Here is a 22,033-nt window from a genome sequence, read left to right as displayed (position 1 = left end):
GTATTTTCTGAAAAAAAACATGGAATTTTTGGCATTTAAGAATGAAGTCTCATTGTCTTTTCTTCCCCTAAAAGGTGATAAACATAAAACAGAAATGTAAGAGGCACATTTATTAATGGTCTGCTTTAAACACACTGCTGATGCTTATTAGTTACTATGCATTTTGACTATGAGGCAATCTAATCTTTTGTCGTGGGGGGCAAAAGAACATGGGAGCAGGATTCAAGATTCTCATCCAGGATTTGCTATCAATTAGTCACATGACCTTGGGTAACTCTTAAATTTCTTGGATCTAGATGAACCCTGAGATTCCTCTCTTGCATTCCCAGCACTGAAGGGATAAAATAAATGTGTTGTTCTTGATTACTCTTTCCAGTTCTAGCAGTTTATAATTCTACAGTTTATATATCACTGGTTCTGGCACTCTGGAAAAAACTTAACTGGGTCTTATCTAGTCATAAAAGTTTGAAAAATGTTCCTATTAGCTCACCTATGATTAATTACATTATTATTATATCATAATAACCATAGTTATAAATAAGTAAAGACTACTTCCTGAAGAAGAACAATTTAGGTTTGCATAATATAGTCATCTATATAACTTATAAAAATATGATATATCTTTCACTTCTCTGGGAAACTAGTGTCTCAAATTATGTGGAAATTTTGATATGGTTGAAATACTATTAATCTGTTATACTGTAGAAATGCTGCAGTATTTTCAGATCCTTGCAAGGCCCTCATATAACACACACATGGGGCATGATTGCTATATTTCATAGAGCAGCTAACACAACTAGCAAATGCCACTAAATATACCTTAAGATAATCTCTCTTGCGTAACATTAAGGAAAGAGAAAGATACCATATTTACAATACAATAAAAAGTAATGAAATAAATTTTATTAGCTCAACATGTACAGTTATAACTTGTACCATAGAATATTAGAAATAAACTAAAACTTTGATATAAATAAAATCAGATGTATTTCTAGGAAGGGAGAAGTATTTTTCTCTTCAGATCTTAAGATATTGAGTTTTGAAGGGACTCAATTAGTCACATCTTTTTTCCTCTGGTAAACTTGGAGCTAACTTATGCAGAGATAGGGAAGTCAGGCAAATAGAAGGTGTTGATTGGATGTGTAACCCAGTGAGTTTCATGAAATGGTACACCACAGTTAACCACACCCTTCCAGCAATGCAGGGCTGATTTATTCCCATCCCCTTCAGAAGCAGGCCCTGCCCACTAAGATCACACGTGGTTCACCAGCCAGTTTTATCAAACTCAGTCATCTGAAAACTTTTTTTTTCTCATTCAGGGGTAAGGAGTGAAAGAAGCCGGGAGAGATATCAAAAGTGTTAGTCTAGGTAATCCCTCCATATGAAAACATGAGACTAGAAAATAAATGTTCCCAATAGCACTCTATTATACAGTTTTAAATTATAAATCAATGAATAAGATGAAATCTTTCCTGTCATTATGAGGCAGTATTTGGGGGGGAAGGTAGGGGAGAAGGTGTATACAGAACAATCTATGAGGCCTCGCTTCAAATGCATTCGATTTAAAAACATCAAAAGAGAGAAGTTCGGCTCAAAAAAGAATGTTATAAAGATTACATCATAAGAATATACAAATGTCAATTGCTCCTTTGAACTGCTTTACAAAAGAAAAGAGCTCACTCAGACTTAAGAACTTTAGGTTAAGATCTAAGCCTCTCTTGTAACCACTCATGAAGCTTGGATTTTTATCTCTAAGTAAGAATAATCACCTTCATAGGGTTTGTTTGAGGATCAAATGTGATGATGTATGTAATAGTGCCCTGTAACTCCCAATTGTATGCAAGAGCAGGGGATAAAGCACATATTTGTCCATTCTTTGATAAAATCCTTTACACTGTATTCTAATTCCCCAAACTTCATAGGGAGCAATGTGACTGTTTGTGAAATCAGGAATATAAATTGATAGTCACAATATAGCCATGTTTCCATGTGTACCTAGGCATGTCTCTTTAGGGAAAATGTATTTAAATAATTGTATTTTCTTGAAGGAATAATCTTCCCAATTTTCTCATCTACTAGGAGAACAACAAGATATCCTTACACATGAGAACTGAAAAGAAAAATGTAGTTAAAATACTCAAATATAGTTTGTATGTTTGCATATACCCAGAGATAAGAAACAGGTAAAAATAAAATTAAAAGTTTCCATATATAAAATGCTACTTTGATTACCAACCAATTTTTTCACAAATTTCAGGGAAAAGAAAACAGGTAAATAATTAACATCCTCACTGTGTAGGGGAAAAAAATAAGTGTATAAATATACAACCACATCCTGAGTGGGGAAAGGAAACTAAAAATAAAAGTTGGAACTTGAAAGTTATCATTTTAAGGACCAAGGAAATCAAGTGCTAAGAAAGACTCAATTGGGAATTTGCTATAACACCTACAACAGGTAGGTGGATAAGCTAGATGAACAAAGTTAGCTTTAATAGTAGATTCAGGAGCAAAGGCAAAAAGGGCACAAAGAAGATCTAAATTCACAGTGGTTTCCTACAAGGACTACAGTCATAATTTCATTTTACTCTAATATGTTCTGAGAGTATTTGGAATAGAAATGCTTTCTGAGATGAGCACAGAGTACTCCATTTATTTTAATCCTTGGGGTCCAGTAATATTTGCTTTTCTATTAAATCTCAGGGCTTTGTACTATAAGTGATTTAGTCTTATCAAGGTCATAATAAAAATGTTTTATTTACAATCCTGTCATGAACAGGAACACAAAAACTTCATATATCTTGAGTCTAACCAGGACAAACAAATATGTCCAGTAACACTTTTCTAGTTATAAGTTAACATCACAGGGCCACTGATGAACAATCCTAAAGCATATCTAACCTAGTTTGTAAGTGCCTATTCAATCCATTCCACATTGCCAGATTATCTGTATGTCACCCTATTCCTAAAGTCACATATTTTATTGCAAACTAGGACCAAAAGTAATTTTAGTAATCTAGACCTGATGTCCAATAAAACAGAGTCATCTGTGGGACCTGTGGCTCAGCTCGGATCTGTACAAGCCAATTTCTTCAAACTTCCCTGGATTGAACTCAGTTTTAATGGTAAGACAAGCATGAGCACATGTGTACTGACACACATCCTTCGATGCTGATCAGTGGCAACGAAATATATTTGCCTTCCTAAGGTCCATCATATCATCATGTACCCCAACACCATGCACAAGTTCATCAGAGTCACCACACAGTTTCAACTTACCACTAAGACTGTGATAACTTATGCTCTATCACAACATATTAGAAATAGAATAAAATAACAATAGCAAAACCAAAATAAATTCCAGGTAGCGATCCTCTTACCAAAGATTAGGTACGTTAATAAAGAAAGCAGCCTCAACTTTACATAATTCCTTTTCTCAGTTCAGATTGCGTAATCTCATCCTTTACCAGCAAGCAACCCCACTGTCTTGAAATCTAGGTTAATTTAGAGTCAACGGTCTTTTATCTAAGGAAGTCTGCCAGATGTGTGGCTGGCAGATAATGGAACACAATAAGCATAAATTTTTATAGCATTCCTTTCAGTGGTAAGTCAATGAGAACAGTAGACTCCAACTACTTGTGCACAAACCAGAAAAGTTCAAATCTTCTGCACAAGTAGCGTCACTAATCACAGAATATATTATTATTTGACAAGAAAAAATATTAATAAATGGAAATCTATATATTAATAAATGGAAATCCATATCTAGCTTAAGATAGGTAAGGAGAATATAGTTTTAAAAGCTTACAAGATTATAAAAATAACTCATCTGGTTTTGCCATTTTTCATTTTAAAAGCATTAATTATGTAATAAAAATTTTTAAGTTATTCTTTCTCCTGTTTATACTCTAGAGAAATAGCAGTATGTTTTGCTTTTATATATATCTGGACAATAGTATATTGTCCAGTTCCTTTACCTTATTCTTTATTCCTTTTCTTTTTCATTTTTAATTTGAATACACTGAGTTTTTGTCAGGTATTAGAGTTATATGTCATTGTAACACATGCACTTACACTCTATTATTTTTTTAATCAGCAGCCAGGCATCTTAACATGTTCCAGAACTTCTCTAGAACACTGATATTAACATTCATAAAATGTGGTCTATATCATCAACAAGGTTGCAGTCAATCACTTAACCTAAGACCACACTTCAAGAAAGAGAGGTTGGGGCCATGGCCAGGTAGTTCAGTGGATAAAGAGTTGTCACTAAGGTCACGTGTTCAATCTCTGGTCAGGGCACGTATGAGAAGAAATCAATGAGTACACACTCAATGAAACAATTAAGCGAAACAACAAGTTGATGTGTGTCTCCCCCCCCCCAAATCAATGGAAAAATTTTAGAAAAAGAAAGAAAGAGAGGTTGACCCTGGGCCTGACTCCAGATCGGGCTGGACAACCATGTAATCATAGGGCCGCAGGTTTATAAATAAAACTATAAGGAAATAGTTCTTTACTCAACAGATATTGTGCTTACTGAATTTTTAAAAATTTCTTTATTAAGTTACAATCTACATTCAATAAAATATCCTAACCTCAAGTATAGAGTTCAATTGACATATATGTATACACTCACATAATGTACCAGGTGAGATCAAGAATGTCCAACACCTTAGAAAACTAGCACATATTCCTTTACAGACAATAACCACCACCACCAGAGACCACTGTTACCATTTCTCTAACCATTGATTAATTAGTTTTGTCTGTATTTACTTTTGTCTGTTCTTGGAGTTAAATATCTAGGAGTTGAATCGCTGTTTCTTAGGGTAGGTGTGTGCTTTGCTCTAGCAGATAATGCCAAAACCTTTTCCAAAGTGGTTGCGTCAATTTTTAATCCCACAAGCATGCCACTTACAGAGCCTGGTGGTGTTATGAGAATAAAATTTGTAATTAGGTGATAAATATTATATATAATATCTTAGAGAGAGAAAAAGGAGGAAAAAATGGGCTATCCATATAAGCTTTAAACATTTCTAATGGAAATTATTCTGAACATTTTCTTGTTTATTTATTCCTTTCCTTGAATTAACATATACAGCTGTATCTAAATCCAATCACAATGACAATTTATTTTGTGTATTTTCTGAATCACACCATAGTCATTCCACTGTTTCCAATGAATAAACATCACTTGTCACATAAAATATAAACATATCATGTTTCTTTTCTTGAAACACAGCTTTTAGCCTAACTGAATGAATGGAAAATTCATATTTTTGGATCTACTACAAGCCCTGACAGTGTAAGTTACCTTCAACACAGATTAGAATTAAATTCCTTTAATCTATAGATGGAATACAAAGTGATTCTCCTAAATATTTAATGAGGTTTTATAAAATACTACATCTGATCCTATTCCATCTGCCAAACTTCACTCTACCTTGACCTTTCATTCACTCTTCCCTGTAATACCTCAATTGAAAATTCATGCATATGTGTACCAAGAGTGGAGAGGCTTAATGGAAGGGAATCAGTTTCATGTGAGGACAAAGAAATTAATCACATATGTTATGAAATCATAGAAACTAAAATAATTGCCATCTCCAAAAACATCTTGGTACTCCTGGCCATGCCTCCTGACATGTGTGCCCTTACCTTTTGTGACTTCCATTAAAATGTAAGGATAGGTTATTATACCAGCCCATTATTACAAAGCATTATAGGGCTTGAATTAGATAATAAAATGAAATTATCCAGCAATCTCCAAGCAGTACAAAGTATGGTAATTTTTGATGAGAAGAAAAGAAATTCAGGAAACGTTCTGAACATCATTCTGAGTGCAATGCACGATGGTAAAAAGCATTGCAAGGAAGAAAAAAAGCCCCAAAGTTTTTGGGGGATGGAAGACACCAAAGTTCCACTCAGGAAGGCATTCAGTTTCTCTCTTTCTCTCTCTCAGAAGACAATGCTACAATTACACAGCTGATTACCTTCTGACCTCTGGCCCCTCTTGAGCAAGTCAACACCATATACTTCTTAAAAAAAAAGAGATAGAGGCCCTGGCCGGGTGGCTCAGTGGTAGAGCGTCGGCCTGGCGTGCAGAAGTCCCAGGTTTGATTCCCAGCCAGGGCACACAGGAGAAGCGCCCATCTGCTTCTCCACCCCTCCCCCTCTCCTTCCTCTCTGTCTCTCTCTTCCCCTCCCACAGCCAAGGCTCCATTGGAGCAAAGATGGCCCGGGCGCTGAGGATGGCTCCATGGCCTCTGCCTCAGGCACTAGAGTGGCTCTGGTCTAAACAGAGCAACACCCTGGATTGGCAGAGCATCGCGACGGCGGGTGTGCTGGGAGGATCCCGGTCGGGCTCATGCGGGAGTCTGTCTGACTGCCTCCCTGTTTCCAGCTTCAGAAAAATACAAAAAAAAAAAAAGAGATAGATTCCCTATTTTATTCAACGTAAATATGGTAGAAATTGAACTGTAAGAACACACAGGCAGTTTTCTAGAGCTTACTCTTTAACTACCTGCACCTGTGCACAGGCAATTTCAACACCTGAACCAAAACATGGGTCTTGAAACATAGTAATTCAAGCCCTAGGCTGCTGGAAGCCACCTAAGAAAGGTATCATCCAGGGAACAAGGAGAAATTAGTTCCTTTCTCCCTCTTCAATCTGTTGTACAAAGACCATGCCTGGCTGACTGGAAAAAAAAAAAAGGAACAGCAAAATGACATCAGCAAAATGGAAGAATAAAAAGTCACAGCCCAAGTCACCCCAACACACACATTGAAACACTGATTTGACAATGGTATATGGACAAAAATACCTTTAAGAGAATTCCAGATAGAAAGTACCCCATGTGGGCATGAAGACAAAAACAGCCTCATTAACACAAGTAATAAAGAGTAATTTCACTTTACCCACATCAGTCCCTCCGCAAGGCCTGCACAAATTATTATAGATGCCAGGAGAGAATGCCCTAGCTCATGACATCTCTCTCAGGGGCATGGAAGGGATTGGAGTTTACTTCCAATACTCCAGCTTCTCAGAACTGCCCACAACACTGGACACTGGTTTCTCTCTCGCCTCATTTGGAGCACTAAAGAATCAGAATCATTTGGATGGCTGGGGACTGCAGGGGACAACGAAGTGTGAGGGGTGGGCTGCTGTGGCTGGCATGGCTCAGCGTGAGCAGGAGGAGAGACACTACTTGAGGCTCCTCCTTCAGGAAGAAGAGAAAAAAGTAGAGCATGATTCTAGTATTCCAACTCTTTTCAAAGGGCTGCCTGAAAAAATGATATCAGCTTTGCCTGCCTAAGGATGCTGACAGGAAACCAGAATACTCTGGCTGTCTACTAGCCACTGAGAACAAGGAAAAGTAGGAAAGTTTGTAGCTAAAGTACCAGAGGTCTTGAAATGTTATAGAGAGACACCAAAGAGAGACTATGAGCACCTGAAGAAGAAACCAGCAAGCCTTTTTAATTAAAAAATTATTCACACAGGCCCAAAGAAATATCCCCCCCTAAAAATAGCTTCAGACTCACAGAATCTCTCGTTGGACAGATTGCTGAGAAAATCCCCTGTACAGAGCCAGTTGGTAAGGACTGAGAGAGGTGACTGTTTTTTCAAATGTCTGGATCCCAAAATAAGACTTTAATATACACAAAGAAATAGGGAAACATGACCCAGTCAAAGAAAATAAATAACTCTCTAGATACATACTCTAAAGAAAGGGAGGTAAAGATCTAACAAAGAATTCACAATAGCCATTATAAAGATGATTTACAAGTGTAAGAAAATAACATATGAACAAAATGAGAATAACAACAAAGAGGTAGAAAATATAAAGAGGAACCAAACAAATTTTGGTGCTAAAGAAGACAATAATTGAATGAAAACACTGACTAGAGAGGTTTGCAATCACACTTGATCAATCAAAACTCAGCAAACTTGAAACAGATCATTTGAAATTATCCAGGCAGAAGAATAAAAATTTAAAAGAATGAGAAACATTAAGAAAATCCTAAAGAACTATATGGGACACCATCAAATAGACCAATATACACATTATGGGAGTTCTGGAAGAAGAAAGAGACAGAGCTTATTTTTAAAATAGCCAAAAACTCTCAAGTCTGGGAAAGGAAATGAATATCCAGAGATAAAGAGGGGATTTTGAAAGCACCAAGAGAACAGCAACTCCTTATCTACAAGGGTAGCCCATAAGACTGTTAGTGAATTTTCAGCATAAGCCTTGCAGGCCACAAGGGAATATGATCATAAATTCAAAGTGCTGAAATGAAAAAAAAAAAAAAAAGAAAGAAAAGAAAAGAAAAAGAAAAAGAAAAAGAAAAAAGAAAAACCTACCAAACAAAAATTCTGTATCTGGCAAAGGGTCCTTCAAAAATGAATAATAAACATTTTACCAAATTTAAAAAAGGCTAATAGAGTTTATCACCACTAGACCCACATTACAAGAAATACTGAGGAAGTCTCCCAAATCAAAAGAAAAGAACATTAAACTGCAACACAAAACCATTGGAAAGTATACAACTTGCTGGTAAAAGTAGACAAATTCAAAACACTAAAATACAATATTGGTGGTATATAACTTTTCATTCTGATACAAATTTGAAAGATAAAAGTATAAATGATAATGATAACTTTAAAATATGTTAATGGAGACACTATTTTAAGATGATATTAGTGACATCAATAAAGTATGAGGGGGCAAGGGGATGTAAAAATGTAGAGCATTTGTACATGATTGAAGTTAAGATATCAGCTTAAAATAAATTTTTATAAAAATATAATACTTAATGTAATTACCATGGTAACCACAAAAAATACATATAGAAGATACATAAATGAAAACGAGAAACAAATCAAAGCATGTCAATAAAAAAAAATCAGGGCCCTGGCCGGTTGGCTCAGCGGTAGAGCGTCGGCCTAGCTTGCGGAGAACCCGGGTTCGATTCCCGGCCAGGGCACATAGGAGAGGCGCCCATTTGCTTCTCCACCCCTCCGCCGCGCTTTCCTCTCTGTCTCTCTCTTCCCCTCCCGCAGCCAGGGCTCCATTGGAGCGAAGATGGCCCGGGCGCTGGGCATGGCTCTGTGGCCTCTGCCTCAGGCGCTAGAGTGGCTCTGGTCGCAATATGGCGACGCCCAGGATGGGCAGAGCATCGCCCCCTGGGGGGCAGAGCACCGCCCCTGGTGGGCGTGCCGGGTGGATCCCGGTCGGGCGCATGCGGGAGTCTGTCTGACTGTCTCTCCCTGTTTCCAGCTTCAGAAAAATGGAAAAAAATAAATAAATAAATAAATAAATAAATAAATAAATCAGTAAAACACAAAGGAAGACCATGTTGGTCAAATAAGTTTGTAAATATGATGTATATGTTTGCTCACTTAGAGTGTGGGAGACAGACTGTAAGCTGGCAAAATTATTATAGCCTAAGGCGTAGTTTTAAGACTAAACCTTTCCCTCCCTTCCAATACTAAGATTTTCTCAAAACTAAGCTTTTTCCCACACCCTTGACTGTTGTGCGATAGGGGGTGGTACACTCTTAGGAGGAATCCCATTTATGCCTCAGATAAGTGGCTTTGTATCAGAGACTTCCTTATTTGTATATTGGCTTAAAGACTTTAATTTTCTACACTATAAAATGAAGCAGACCAGGGGCTCTTGCTCTTGGTTCCTGCCATCAGCATTGCAGAGTTCTCCCTGATCCCTTGCCCTCCATGGGAAAAGCAGGTTTTCTGCTTTTCCCTTGGCTTTTCCTGTGACTTGCCTGTATTGGTGAGACACCAATAAACAGAATGGCCCACTATCCTCTGACACTGCCATTTCTTTACCATCTGCCCGAATTCAATAAGAACCTGCATGTGAATGGCCATGATGGCGGCCCCTGGCCATACAGACCACAAGAGAGAAGAGAATAAGAAGGCTATATAACAGAAAACTATGCACAAAATGGCAATATTAAATCCTTCCCTATAGATAATTAATTCAGATGTAAATAAATTAAACTCCCCAATAAAAAGACACAGAGTGGCTAAATGAATTAAAATAAAACCACAAGATTCAATTACATACTCTCTCTAAGACATGTACTTTATAATTAAGGACACACACAGGCTAAAAGTAAAAGAATGGAAAAAGATACTCTATGCAAATGATAACCAAAGAGGGCAAAGGTAGTGATATTTATCTCAGATAAAATAGGCTTTAAGTCAAAAACTGCCAAAAGAGACAAAGAAGGATAATGTATAATGATAAGATTAACTCACCAGCAAGATATAACAACTATAAATATATATACACACACACACACACATACACACACACACACCCAACATCATAATACCCATATATATGAAACAAACACTGACAGAACTGAAGAGTAACACAATAGGAAGGAATTCCAATACTTCACTTTCAATAGATACAACATCCAGATAGAAAATAAAAAAATGGAACAAAAAGGGCCTGACCAGGTGGTAGTGTAGTGGATAAAGCATCGAACTGGGATGTGGAGGATGCAGGTTCAAAACCCTGAGGTTGCCAGCTTAAGTGCAGACTCATATGCTTTCAGCAAGGCTCACCAGCTTGAGCCCAAGGTTGCTGGCTTGAGCAAGGGGTCACTCGGTCTGCTATAGCCCCCTGGTCAAGGCACATATGAGAAAGCAATCAATGAACAATTAAGGTGCCACAAGAAGGAATTGATGCTTCTCATCTCTCTCCCTTCCTGTCTGTCTTTCCCTATCTGTCCCTCTCTCTGTCTCTCTCTGTTTCTGTCACACACAAAAAAAAAAGGAAACAAAGGATTTAAACAAGATCAAATGAATCAAGCAGACATATACAGAATATACCACCACAAAGTAGCAGAATACACATCTCAAGCATAAGTAAAACATAAGCATTCTCCAGGAAAAAACACAATAGGTCAAAAAGCAAGTCTCAACATATTAAAGAACAGTGAAATTATACCATGTGTATTTTCCAACCACAGTAGAATAAAACTATATAGAAATTAATGGTAGGAGGAAAACTAAAAAATTCAAAAATATGTGGAAACTAAACAACTTTCTTGAATAACCACTGAGTCAAGAAAGAAATCAAAGAGAAATTAGAAAGTATCTTGAAAACAAAACAAAACTAAAATACAACATACCAAAACTTATGGGATATAGCAAAAGCAGTCCTAAGAAGGAAATATATAGCAATAAAAATCTACATTAGACAGATTAATGTTTCTGTCTCTCTCTTCCTCTCTCTCTGAAGTCATTTTTTTAAAAGCCTACATTAAAAAATTAGGATCTCAAATAAACAACCTAACTTTTCACATCAAGGAACTAGAAAAAGAACAAACTAAGCCCAAAAGTATAAGAAAGAAAATAATTAATATCAGAGTGCATATAGAAAATGGTAAAACAATAGAAAAACTCAATAAAATTAAGAGTTGGATTTTTATAAAAAACTGAGAAACCTTTAGCTAGAATCAACTCTCATACATCTTGAACTGAAAAAATAAAAAGGCTTAAATTAAAAACAAAAAAGTGAAAGAATTCATTAACAGGAGTGATATGATCATGTATAGTTTACATATATTTTTATTCTTTATTTATCTTTAGTTTCTATGATCTCCACAACAGACATAACTGAAAGGTATAACAAAATATTGTATTTTCAACTGTAGGTTTTATAACCGTTTCCCAAAACAAAACTTATCCAGAATAAATATAACACAAAAATTCCTGTTCACTCCAGTTCTAACATGAGTTATATGACATTAAATATAACTATTTACACCAGTGTAAATGAACAGATAATACCAAAATGTCAGAAAGTGCAATTATTAATTGTTTACTATTTATATTAAGACTTACCCTCACAGAGTTTTTGTTTTATCACCTCTCTTATTTTGGATATCGCAATGTAGTCTTCCACATAAAACACATAAGTAGATGAAGGCTTGTTAGCAATAGCTCTAAGTTCCGCATCTTCTGTTTCTGAACCAACGCCGATAGCAAATAAAGTTATTTTACTATCTCTTGCTGCTTCTGCTGCATCTTTGACTTCATCTTGGGATTTACCATCTGTAAGAACTACTGCTATCTTAGTCAGAAATCGTGAGGACTTAGCAAAAAGGTAATCAAGTGCAAACTGGATGGCCTTTCCAGTCCTTGTGTTTCCTCCCAAGTAGTGTATGGATTCCATTGCGGCCATCAAATTCTCTCCCGAATCATGGCTTCCGAGGGGAATCTCCAGCACGGGGTAGTCACTGTACTGGACCACTCCAACCTGAATAAACTTTGGTCCTATGTCAAAGTTTTTTGTAATATTGACAAGCCACTTTTTCACTATTTCAAAGTTTTCTGGGCCAACACTGTAGGAACCATCTAAGATGAAAACTAAATCTGTTGGAGCAGTACGGCAACCTAAGTGAAAAAAACAGAATCATCAAAGCATATTTGTTATTAAAAAAGCAAAAATTGAAAAGTTTTAAATGCATGGTTTTTTAATTAAGCAGATGAACTGAATTCTTCCACAATGTATATGCATATTAAATCACTACAATGAATACTTCAAACATCTAATCACTTATATGCCAGCTTTATTCCTTTAATAAAGTAAATTTTTTTAAAGGTCATAGTAACTATTTATAGGAACTTTGTGAAGAGTACTATATACACTGCTTAGCTCATGAAAATTCTTTGTCAATGAGGGCTATTTTTCTTGTTGATACTTTAAATTCTTATATTTTAAATTAATGATTCAGTTTTAAAAGTAGAGAATAAAATATGTATGCTGTACAAGAACATTATTTCTAGATATTTCTTTGTAGGTATAAGTATTACCAACCACAAAGCAGCATTTTATTCTATTTCCCCTTTGACGAAATGAAAACAAAAAGTAAATGCATAATTTTCAGCTACATCAACATCATTGTTTTAAGTTACCAATGACATAACGTTTTATTTAATACTACCTGAAATATTTACAAATATATGTATATAACACTTAATAGGGGGAAAGAAATTAAAAACAGACTTTCTGCCAACTTCAAGATGGACTCAAGCAGCTACTAAAGGTTCATATTCTTTAATATAGTTGATAAAAGTTAAAAGAACCAATATCATCAAGCCATCATTCTTGGACTACATGCAAATCAACTTTTTAAAGGTCTGATCTCTCATCTTCAGTGAATAATGAAGTCAAACTTGTGCTAAGTGAATCTATATTCAAGGGTATAAAACTATATATTTCTTTCTCCATAAAGATTCTCGTTTCAAGATACCAGGAAACAGTGTGATCAACACGTCTTATAGTTCATTTGGGAAAAAAGACTAACTCTGGTCCAAATTATCCCTTGATAAGTTCTAAGAACTTGTAGAATGAAAAGAAAAATAAACCTTCACTCTTCTTTCCACAGCACAGAACATGTCTTTAACCCTATTTCATTCTTTGCTATATGTATATTGAGTTTGTACTCTGTGTCTGCTAAATATTCAAAGGTACATAAGATATCTCAAAAGCTCACGGTGTAGTGAGATAGACAACTAGCTGGCTAGGGAAAGCACACAGAATTATGAAAGCATTTAGGAGGGGTAGTAACTGAACTAAAGAAAGTCAAGGAAGGTTGTATAGAAAGCGGACAGGCAACCTGAGATTCAAAAGGAGAGCTCTGGCTAGGTGAAGAGGGAGGACATTCTTATCAGACAGAACAGTAAGTACAAAGGTCCAGAGATGAGCAACAGACACCGCCAAAAAGACCAGTGGTTGGTTTGGATAATTCCAACAGAGTGCACAGGAAGGAACTGTGGCTCTACTTGCCTTCTCCCTCCCTAACTTCTGAAATCAAAGCAGCCAAAACACTATTGTTCATGGACCATCTGATAGTAATCACACATGTCCCTGGATTTGATGTGTTGGAAGAAAATGATATAAGCCAAGGTAATATTAGAGCAAATTTTAAGTCTTGCGTTTTTATTCACATTAATGGTTTCCCTTAAATTGTGATCAGATGCCCAATTTAAAGTAAAAAAAAAAAAAGATGATATATTTTCTTTATCTATTTTAAATAAGATATAATTGCAAAGAATGATGTTGGAGAAAAAAGAAGTTTAGTGGCAATTAATATTATTATTTTTGTTTTGCCTTAGGCGTAAACTATCAACCTCTTTCCTTCTCTTTCACTGGCTCACCCACGCCTTCCCTCTCCTTCCCATTTCATCATTTTCCTTGTCTTTGCCTGTTTACATATCTAGGATGATGACGACAAGACTCACATGAAGAGTCCTCAATTTTACAGTTACCTCAATGCTCCCAACATACTGACGAGCAAAAATAGACACTATTGTCGTGAATATATATAACTGTCAAGACTTTACTTAAAAAAAAAAAAAAAAAAACACTGCCACAACATGAATTTCTCAAAAATGTAAGTGTGCTTATATGTTACTCCTATTCTGCTCACAAAATCACAAAAATTAGGGAATCAGGGAATGTGCAGATACACCGGTACTTTCAGCCTTCTCTATAGTACATTTTCACCAATGAAATAAAAGCTGGTTTTGCATCTCATTTGCATAGTCAAACAACTTTCTTTGACTTGTCATTTGCTTTTCTAATGTCCTTGTTTAATTTTAAAAAAAGAGCAAATGCTTCTTTTTTTATTGCTTTATTTTCATTTTGAAATATCCCCTAATTTTGGTGAGCAGTATATACGGCAGGTAGCACAGTGCCGAAGGGCACAACAGATGCTATTCCAACAATCTGTGCCATGGTGACTACTGCCAGAACGTAGGGCAGGGACAGAACAATGGAATTAGCTCCAGAGGCAACTTTTCTAACTCAAGGAAATGCAGTTCTTCTGTTATTTTTGGACACTGCATTGGGGTTATGCTTTTCTTGAGGTTTTGAAAGGACAGGAAACTTGTGTTTGCGGAGCTCTTCAGTGTTGCACTTTCTAAATACTGTGAAAGTCATTGTTGTCTGGACCTGCTAGTGTTTCCGTGCCACTTGAATCTGTGGTTATAAACTCTTACAGGGTTATTCTTGGCCCTTCCTACCTCTTGCCAGAGCCATGGAGCATGTATTTCATACCTGTAAGGTTAGCCAAGATCATGGGTACAAAAGGACAAATATTGCCATTTATAAACACCAGACAAAATACGATTCCAAGAGACCTTCTCCTAAGGGAGACGTTTTACTGATGTCATAAGAAAGGAATGGACTAAAGATAAAAAGCATAGTTCAAATACTAGTTACAGCTCTAATAAGCGGTATGATACTATGTAAGTCCTCTAAATTTTGTGAATCTTTTTTTCCATTAAACACACACACACACACACACACACACACACACACAAAGAAAACAAAAACAGAAAAAACTGAAAAGTGTACTTGGGTAGATTAAATTATAAATTTATTATGCAAAAATTATTTTGCATAATACTAAAATAAATTTTAAGGCAAGTTAAATCAGGTTGTTAAACCATCTGACTTAACTGTTATAGAAACTATAATTAACTTATAGTAGGGCCTTTATAAGTTTTAAAATATGAAAATAAGCAAACTCTTAGAAAAGTATGATATCTTTAACTGGTGGCCTAGGTAGCAGAACCATATCAATATAGCCCTTTTTTAATGAAGCTTTCCCACAGGCAATCAGAATAATAGTCACCATTTACTGAGCTAAGCCATTTACAAGATTATCTCACTTACATGGATTATCTCATTATCACTGAGATAACCTCATAGGATGGTTCTAATAAAGATCTTAGGGGGTAGGAATTTTTTTCATCTCCCTGTTAGGAAGCTAAAAAATGGCTGAATTCAATATCAGACATTTTATTCCAAAGGCTGAAGGGTCAACAGAGTAAAGAATTATTTTAGTTTTTTTCAAAACTACCTCTGGTAGAAGCTTTCCCTCCTAGTTAATGTGTAACATAACAACTCATTCATTTCAGGAAATTACAGCATCAAATACAATAATATAAGATCCTAAAAATCATTTCTGGAGCTCCTCTTATTTGATTTCTAAAATCAACTTGATAACAAAAAAGGGCAATGCTGGAACTTCTTACTTGATCTGATTTCCCCATCTTCAGCTAATACAGAATTCTGAAGAAGCAGGACCAAAACTATCCAAACAGCCATATGGTGAGCCATGTTTCTGTTTTTGTTCTAATGTTTTTGTTTTAGGATTCCTAAAAAGAAAAAGAAAAAAGGAAAAGTTAAATATACTGGAAAAATACAGACAAATACCCAGCCATTATATGTTTACTTTTAAAATTGCAATACTTGGCCCTGGCCAGTTGGCTCAGTGGTAGAGCATTGGCCTGGCATGCAGGAGTCCTGGGTTCAATTCCTGGCCAGCGCACACAGGAGAAGTGTCCATCTGCTTCTCCACCCTTCCCCCTCTCCTTTCTCTCTATCTCTTTCTTCCCCACCCACAGCCAAGGCTCCATTGGAGCAAAGTTGGCCTGGGCGCTGAGGATGGCTCTGTGGCCTCTGCCTCAGGCGCTAGAATGGCTCTGGTTGCAACAGAGCAACACCCTAGATGGGCAGAGCATCTCCCCCTGGTGGACATGCCGGGTGGATCCCAGTCAGGCGCATGCAGGAGTATGTCTGACTGCCTCCCTGTTTCCAAATTCAGAAAAATAAAAATAAATAAATAAATAAATAAAATAAAACAAAATAAAATTGCAATATTCAGTTGGAGTATAGTTAATTTTTACTGTTCTTAAAATTAATTGCATGTTGGCCCTGGCTGGTTGGCTCAGTGGTAGAACATCAGCCCAACGTGTGAATGTCCTGGGTTCAGTTCCTAGTCAGGGCACATAGGAGAAGCAACCATCTGCTTCTTCACCCCTCCTCCTCCCACTTCTCTCTCTCTCCCCACCTCCCACAGGCATGGCTTGATTGGTTAGAGCACATTGACCCCTGGCGCTGAGGACGGCTCTGTGGAGCCTCAACCTCAGGAGCTAAAAATAGCTCAGTTGGGAGCATGGCCTCAGATGGGGGTTGCCAGGTGGATCCTGGTCGAGGCGCATGCAGGAGTCTATCTTCCTCCTCTTGCTTGGAAAAGAGAAAAAGAAGAAAAAAATTGTGTGTCTAAAATACACACATTTTAAATATATTATGCAAAAGGACAATGAGTAGAAGCTGAGGAAGACCATGATTAAGCCTTTCTTTTTTTTTTTTTTTTTTTTTTTTTTTTTTTTTTTTCTGAAGCTGGAAACAGGGAGGGACAGCCAGACAGACTCCTGCAGGCGCCCAACCGGGATCCACCCGGCACGCCCACCAGGGGGCGACGCTCTGCCCCTCCGGGGCGTCGCTCCACCGCGGCCAGAGCCACTCCAGAGCCTGGGGCAGAGGCCAAGGAGCCATCCCCAGCGCCCGGGGCCATCCCTGCTCCAGTGGAGCCCCGGCTGTGGAGGGGAAGAGAGAGACAGAGAGGAAGGAGGGGGGCGGGGCGGAGAAGCAAATGGGCGCCCCTCCCATGTGCCCTGGCCGGGAATCGAACCCAGGTCCCCCGCACACCAGACTGACGCTCCACCACTGAGCCAACTGGCCAGGGCCTGATTAAGCCTTTTAATTCATAAATTATCTTGAAAAATTATAAACTTTTCTAAAATGTGGGCTTTCCCTAATATATTAACTAGAATTTCTTTTAGCACAAATTCCTTCTGCCTTCTTATAGTCTTTTTATTATCTCAATAGTAGCAAGAATTTTTCTTTTAAATATGAATTTGCATTAAAAAAAAAAAAAAACATTCAAAGGGGCCTGACCAGGCAGTGGCGCAGCGAATAGAGTATTGGACTGGGATACGAAGGACCCAGGTTTGAGACCCCGAGGTCGCCAGCTTGAGCACAGGCTCATTTGATTTGAGCAAAGCTCACCAGCTTGGACCCAAGGTCACTGGCTCAAGCAAGGGGTTTGCTGAAGGCCCGCGGTCAAGGCACATATGAGAGAGCAATGAACAATTAAGGTGTCACAACGCGTAACGAAAAACTAATGATTGATGCTTCTCATCTCTCCGTTCCTGTCTGTCTGTCCCTGTCTATCCCTCTCTCTGACTCTCTCTCTGTCTCTGAAAAAAAATAAAAATCAAAGGGTATCTAGTCAAAATATTTATATAATAAAGTTAAGTGATAGTTTAATTTTTAGAAATGAAGTACATTTATAAACCTTAAGACATATTTTATTTGATTTAAAAATATTCAGTTATATGACTTTAATATATATTTTAAGTTAGTCCATGGACTTCACTTCTGGTTAGACTGGAAAGTTGCAAGACTTTCACTCTCAACAATAAGAACATGCCAGATAAATTATAAAGCTATAGTACTTTTAAACCCACAAGAAAAGACAAGATTTAAAGAAACTGAAATGAACCAATCCAAAAGTTATGAATCTTTTATAAGGCAGAAGACAATGAGAGCTGTATTCGTCCCTAGCAGAGTAAGAATCCGCTTCAAGAAAAGGATTTTGTCACAGACTCCAGTCAAAGCTGATGAGACAGATTAGCATCTAGAGGGACCCCAGCCCTAGACCAAATATGCACCATTCAGCAATTCTTCCCCATGAGCTTTAACTGAGTACATGGAGTAGACAAGTAATACAAAGAAAGATGAGAGCCATTTAAACAGCCTAGATGATCCTCCCCCTGTTCAGATACCTAGGGTTTATCTCAAATACAAATCCTTGGTTTGTTGAAAGGTGGGAGAGAAGCAACAGAAACTGAGAAAAATTCCTCCAAGGCACTTTAGTCCTTCTATACAGTGGGGAGAAATATCTCAAAAAGCATTAAGCCAAAGAAGGACAAGAGAAAAACAGAACACATAAATACAAAAAGCTGTAAACTATACTGGAAAGCCAAAAGAAATCTCCCCCAAGGGTATCCTAAAATATGAGAAGAAGAAAATTTGATTTCTGATCAGGAGAAAGAGATTAGTATAAGCAGATCCAGAGGTGATCTAAATATCAGATATATCAAACAGGCTTACAAAACAGCTATAATAAATTTGTTATATCTAATAAACAAGATGGACAACAATGTGCAAAAATATGGAAAATTTAGAAGAGAGCTGAAAACTATAAAAAAGATACCAACAGAAATACTTGAAATAAAAAATTATAATTCATGCAAGAGACTTAACTGCATAAGGAAAAGATTAGTAAACTTAAAGAAAAGTCAATAGAAATTATCACAAATCCAACGGGGGGAGGGGAACAGTGAGAAAATGAACAGAAAATTTGAAATCTATGGGAAATTATCAAGTAATCAAAATTTAACATACAAATAATTAGTTTTTGAGATGGAAAAGAGAAAGTGAATGAAGAGATATTTGAAAATACAATGGGCAAGAATTTTCCAAACTGACAAACATTGAAATCAGATCAAAGAAGTTCAAAAAATCCCAACAAGATATAAAGTAAGTCACATTTAGGTACATTATAATCAATTGAAAATAAGAATAAAAGAGAAAATTCTTAAAACTAGCAAGAAAAAAGATGCATTACATACAGAGGACAATAAAAAAAATTTTAGAGAGAAATTTCATACTGATAAAACTGGCAACAGATCAGAAACATATATGTAAAGCCAGTACCCACGGCCACCATCACAGCCGCCTGACCCATGCAGGTTCACATTTGATTCAGACAGACAGTAATGAAACAATGAAGCCAAGAAGTGGTGGGCCATTAGATTTAATCCTAGCTTTCACCCAGCAGGCAAGAAATACACACAGTGGGAAAACACTTCCCTTTCCATTTAGGGCTCACAAAGCCACTGACTTATCCAAGTTTCCTGGAATCAAAGGTTTGTACCTCACCAGCCTTATTCACCTCTGTTCCCCCTCTCCTTTTCTCTGCACAAACTCTGCACAAACTGGCTTCTCCTTCAGCACTCTGCCATCTTGGCTGCTTCTCCTTTCCTCCATGTGACCTTTCTCTGCTCTCCTCACTAATGCTAATCTCAGGAACCGAGAAAGAGCTAGCTCCCAGTCTGCCCCATTTTAGTGTAGAAATCAAAACCTTTAATCCAATATACAAACAAGAAACTCTCTGATACAAAGTCACTTATCTGAGGCATAATGGGATTGCTCAGGAGAGTGCACCATCCCATATCATGCAACAGTCAAGGGTGTGGGGAAAAGTTTAGTTTTGAAAAGATCTTAGTATTTAAAGGGTGGGAAAGGCTTAGTCTTAAAACTAAACCTTAGGCTATAATGACCCTGCCTGCTTATAGCCTGTCCCCCACACCCAATGCAAACTATAAGCGAGCAAACATATATATTATATTTACAAACTTATTCGACCAACATTCCACCCCTTTTGTTGCTTCACAATCTAAAGCACAGGTATTCCTGCACAAGGAAATTAGGCACATTACACAAATTACAACAACATAACAAATTATACAATTTCAACAATTACAAAGGTACATTTTACCAGTCTCTGAGCACTTTACCAAAAGCACAAAATGTCCTCAGACTTCTTTCTAGCCATTTGAAAGGCTTCCCAGGGCTGGGGAGGGGGGCTCCAGCAAAGCCGCTCCTGCCCCCATCAGAGTATTTCACATTGTTCAAAATCCATAAGTCCATTCAACAAAGGAGCCAGTGCTCACTCCAGTCGTAGTCCAGGAACCAGTCCATGCAAATGGGGCCTCAGCCACCACCCTCATCCTTGCTGTCCTGGCAGGTCTTACATTGTCCCAAGGAGGAGCACGTGGCAATGGCAGTCAGCATTTCCATCTCTGCTCTGGAGAGCAAAATGACACCCACCCCTATGTCCCAAAATCACAGACCTACCAAGGGCATAGTAGGTACTCCTTGCTGCTGGGCTCTCACCTTCTGGAGACTACAGATTGCAACTCCAGCTCAATTCTCCTCATCCTCCAAAGAGGAACTAGAAACATCAGCTCCTGCTGCTGGGCTTGAGCCCCAGGTCACCACCTTCTGCTCTGCGGGCCTTGCTGCCCCAGCCCCGGCCTCAGCCATGGCCTCCCACTGCTGCTGGCTCTCCACAACGTCTAGGGCCATCTGCAATTCACGAACCTGTGATTCCTCCTCCAGCAGCTGCTCCATTTCCAAGTGAATCTCATGAACCTGGTCAGCCTCCTCTGGTGCTTGCTCCAGCTCCAGGGTAGGCTTCTCTTTCTCCCACATTAGCTCCAGCTTCATCCATTGCTCAGTTTGCAGGTCCTGGGCAGCCTCTTCCACAGAGCTCTCAGTTTCCTCACGCATGGCTATTAAAGTCAGCCAGCCTACAGCCCCCAAAAGGATAGCCATGGGGAACCATAACAGCAGCCAGGCTTCCACCATTCAAAGGTGGTGGTGGCTCCATACAAATCTGTATTGAATTCTGCCACAGAGTACGTCAAATGTATGCCCAGTAGCCATGGCCACCATCACAGCCACCTAGCCCATGCAGGTTGGCATTTGATTTGAACAGACAGTAATGAAACAACGAAGCCAAGAACTGGTGGGCCATTAGCTTTAATCCTAGCTTGCACCCAGCAGGCAAGAAATACGCACAATGGGAAAACACTTCCCTTTCCATTCAGGGCTCCCAAAGCCACTGATTTATCCGAGTTTCCTAGTATCAAAGGTTTCTATCCTCACCAACCTTATTCACCTCTGTTTCCCATCTCCATCTCTCTGCACAAACTCTGCACAAACTGGCTTCTCCTTTAGCACTCCACCATTTTGGCTGCTTCTCCTTTCCTCCATGTGGCCTTTCTCTGCTCTCCTCTCTAATGCTAATCTCAGGAACGGAGAGAGAGCAAGTTCCTGGTATGCCCCATTTTATAGTGTAGAAATCAAAACCTTTAATCCAATATACAAACAAGAAACTCTCTGATACAAAGTCACTTATCTGAGGCATAAATGGGATTCCTCACAAGAGTGCACCACCCCCTATCATGCAACAGTCAAGGATGTGGGGAAAAGCTTAGTCTTAAAACTAGGACCTATGAGAGGGAGTAGCCATGCATACCAATTGATCTTGTCTAACCAAGCATCCCAGA

At 37.9% G+C, this 22,033-nt stretch overlaps 1 protein-coding gene across 1 annotated transcript in view; it reads right to left on the bottom strand.

Annotated features, from left to right (window-relative positions):
- The window catches only part of COL21A1 (collagen type XXI alpha 1 chain), a 208,719-nt gene that overhangs the window by 115,462 nt on the left and 71,224 nt on the right, over positions 1–22,033 (bottom strand). The window contains exons 2-3 of the mRNA XM_066359179.1: positions 16,082–16,204; positions 11,879–12,430 (exon numbers count right to left, since the gene is read on the bottom strand). Coding sequence (XP_066215276.1) covers positions 11,879–12,430; positions 16,082–16,166 — 637 coding nt within the window. The 5' untranslated portion in view covers positions 16,167–16,204. The remainder of the gene's footprint in view (positions 1–11,878; positions 12,431–16,081; positions 16,205–22,033) is intronic.

Source organism: Saccopteryx leptura, chromosome 1 (assembly GCF_036850995.1).
Source record: "Saccopteryx leptura isolate mSacLep1 chromosome 1, mSacLep1_pri_phased_curated, whole genome shotgun sequence".
NCBI classification, from domain to species: Eukaryota; Metazoa; Chordata; class Mammalia; order Chiroptera; family Emballonuridae; genus Saccopteryx; species Saccopteryx leptura.
This window is presented reverse-complemented; position numbering and strand designations above follow the sequence as displayed.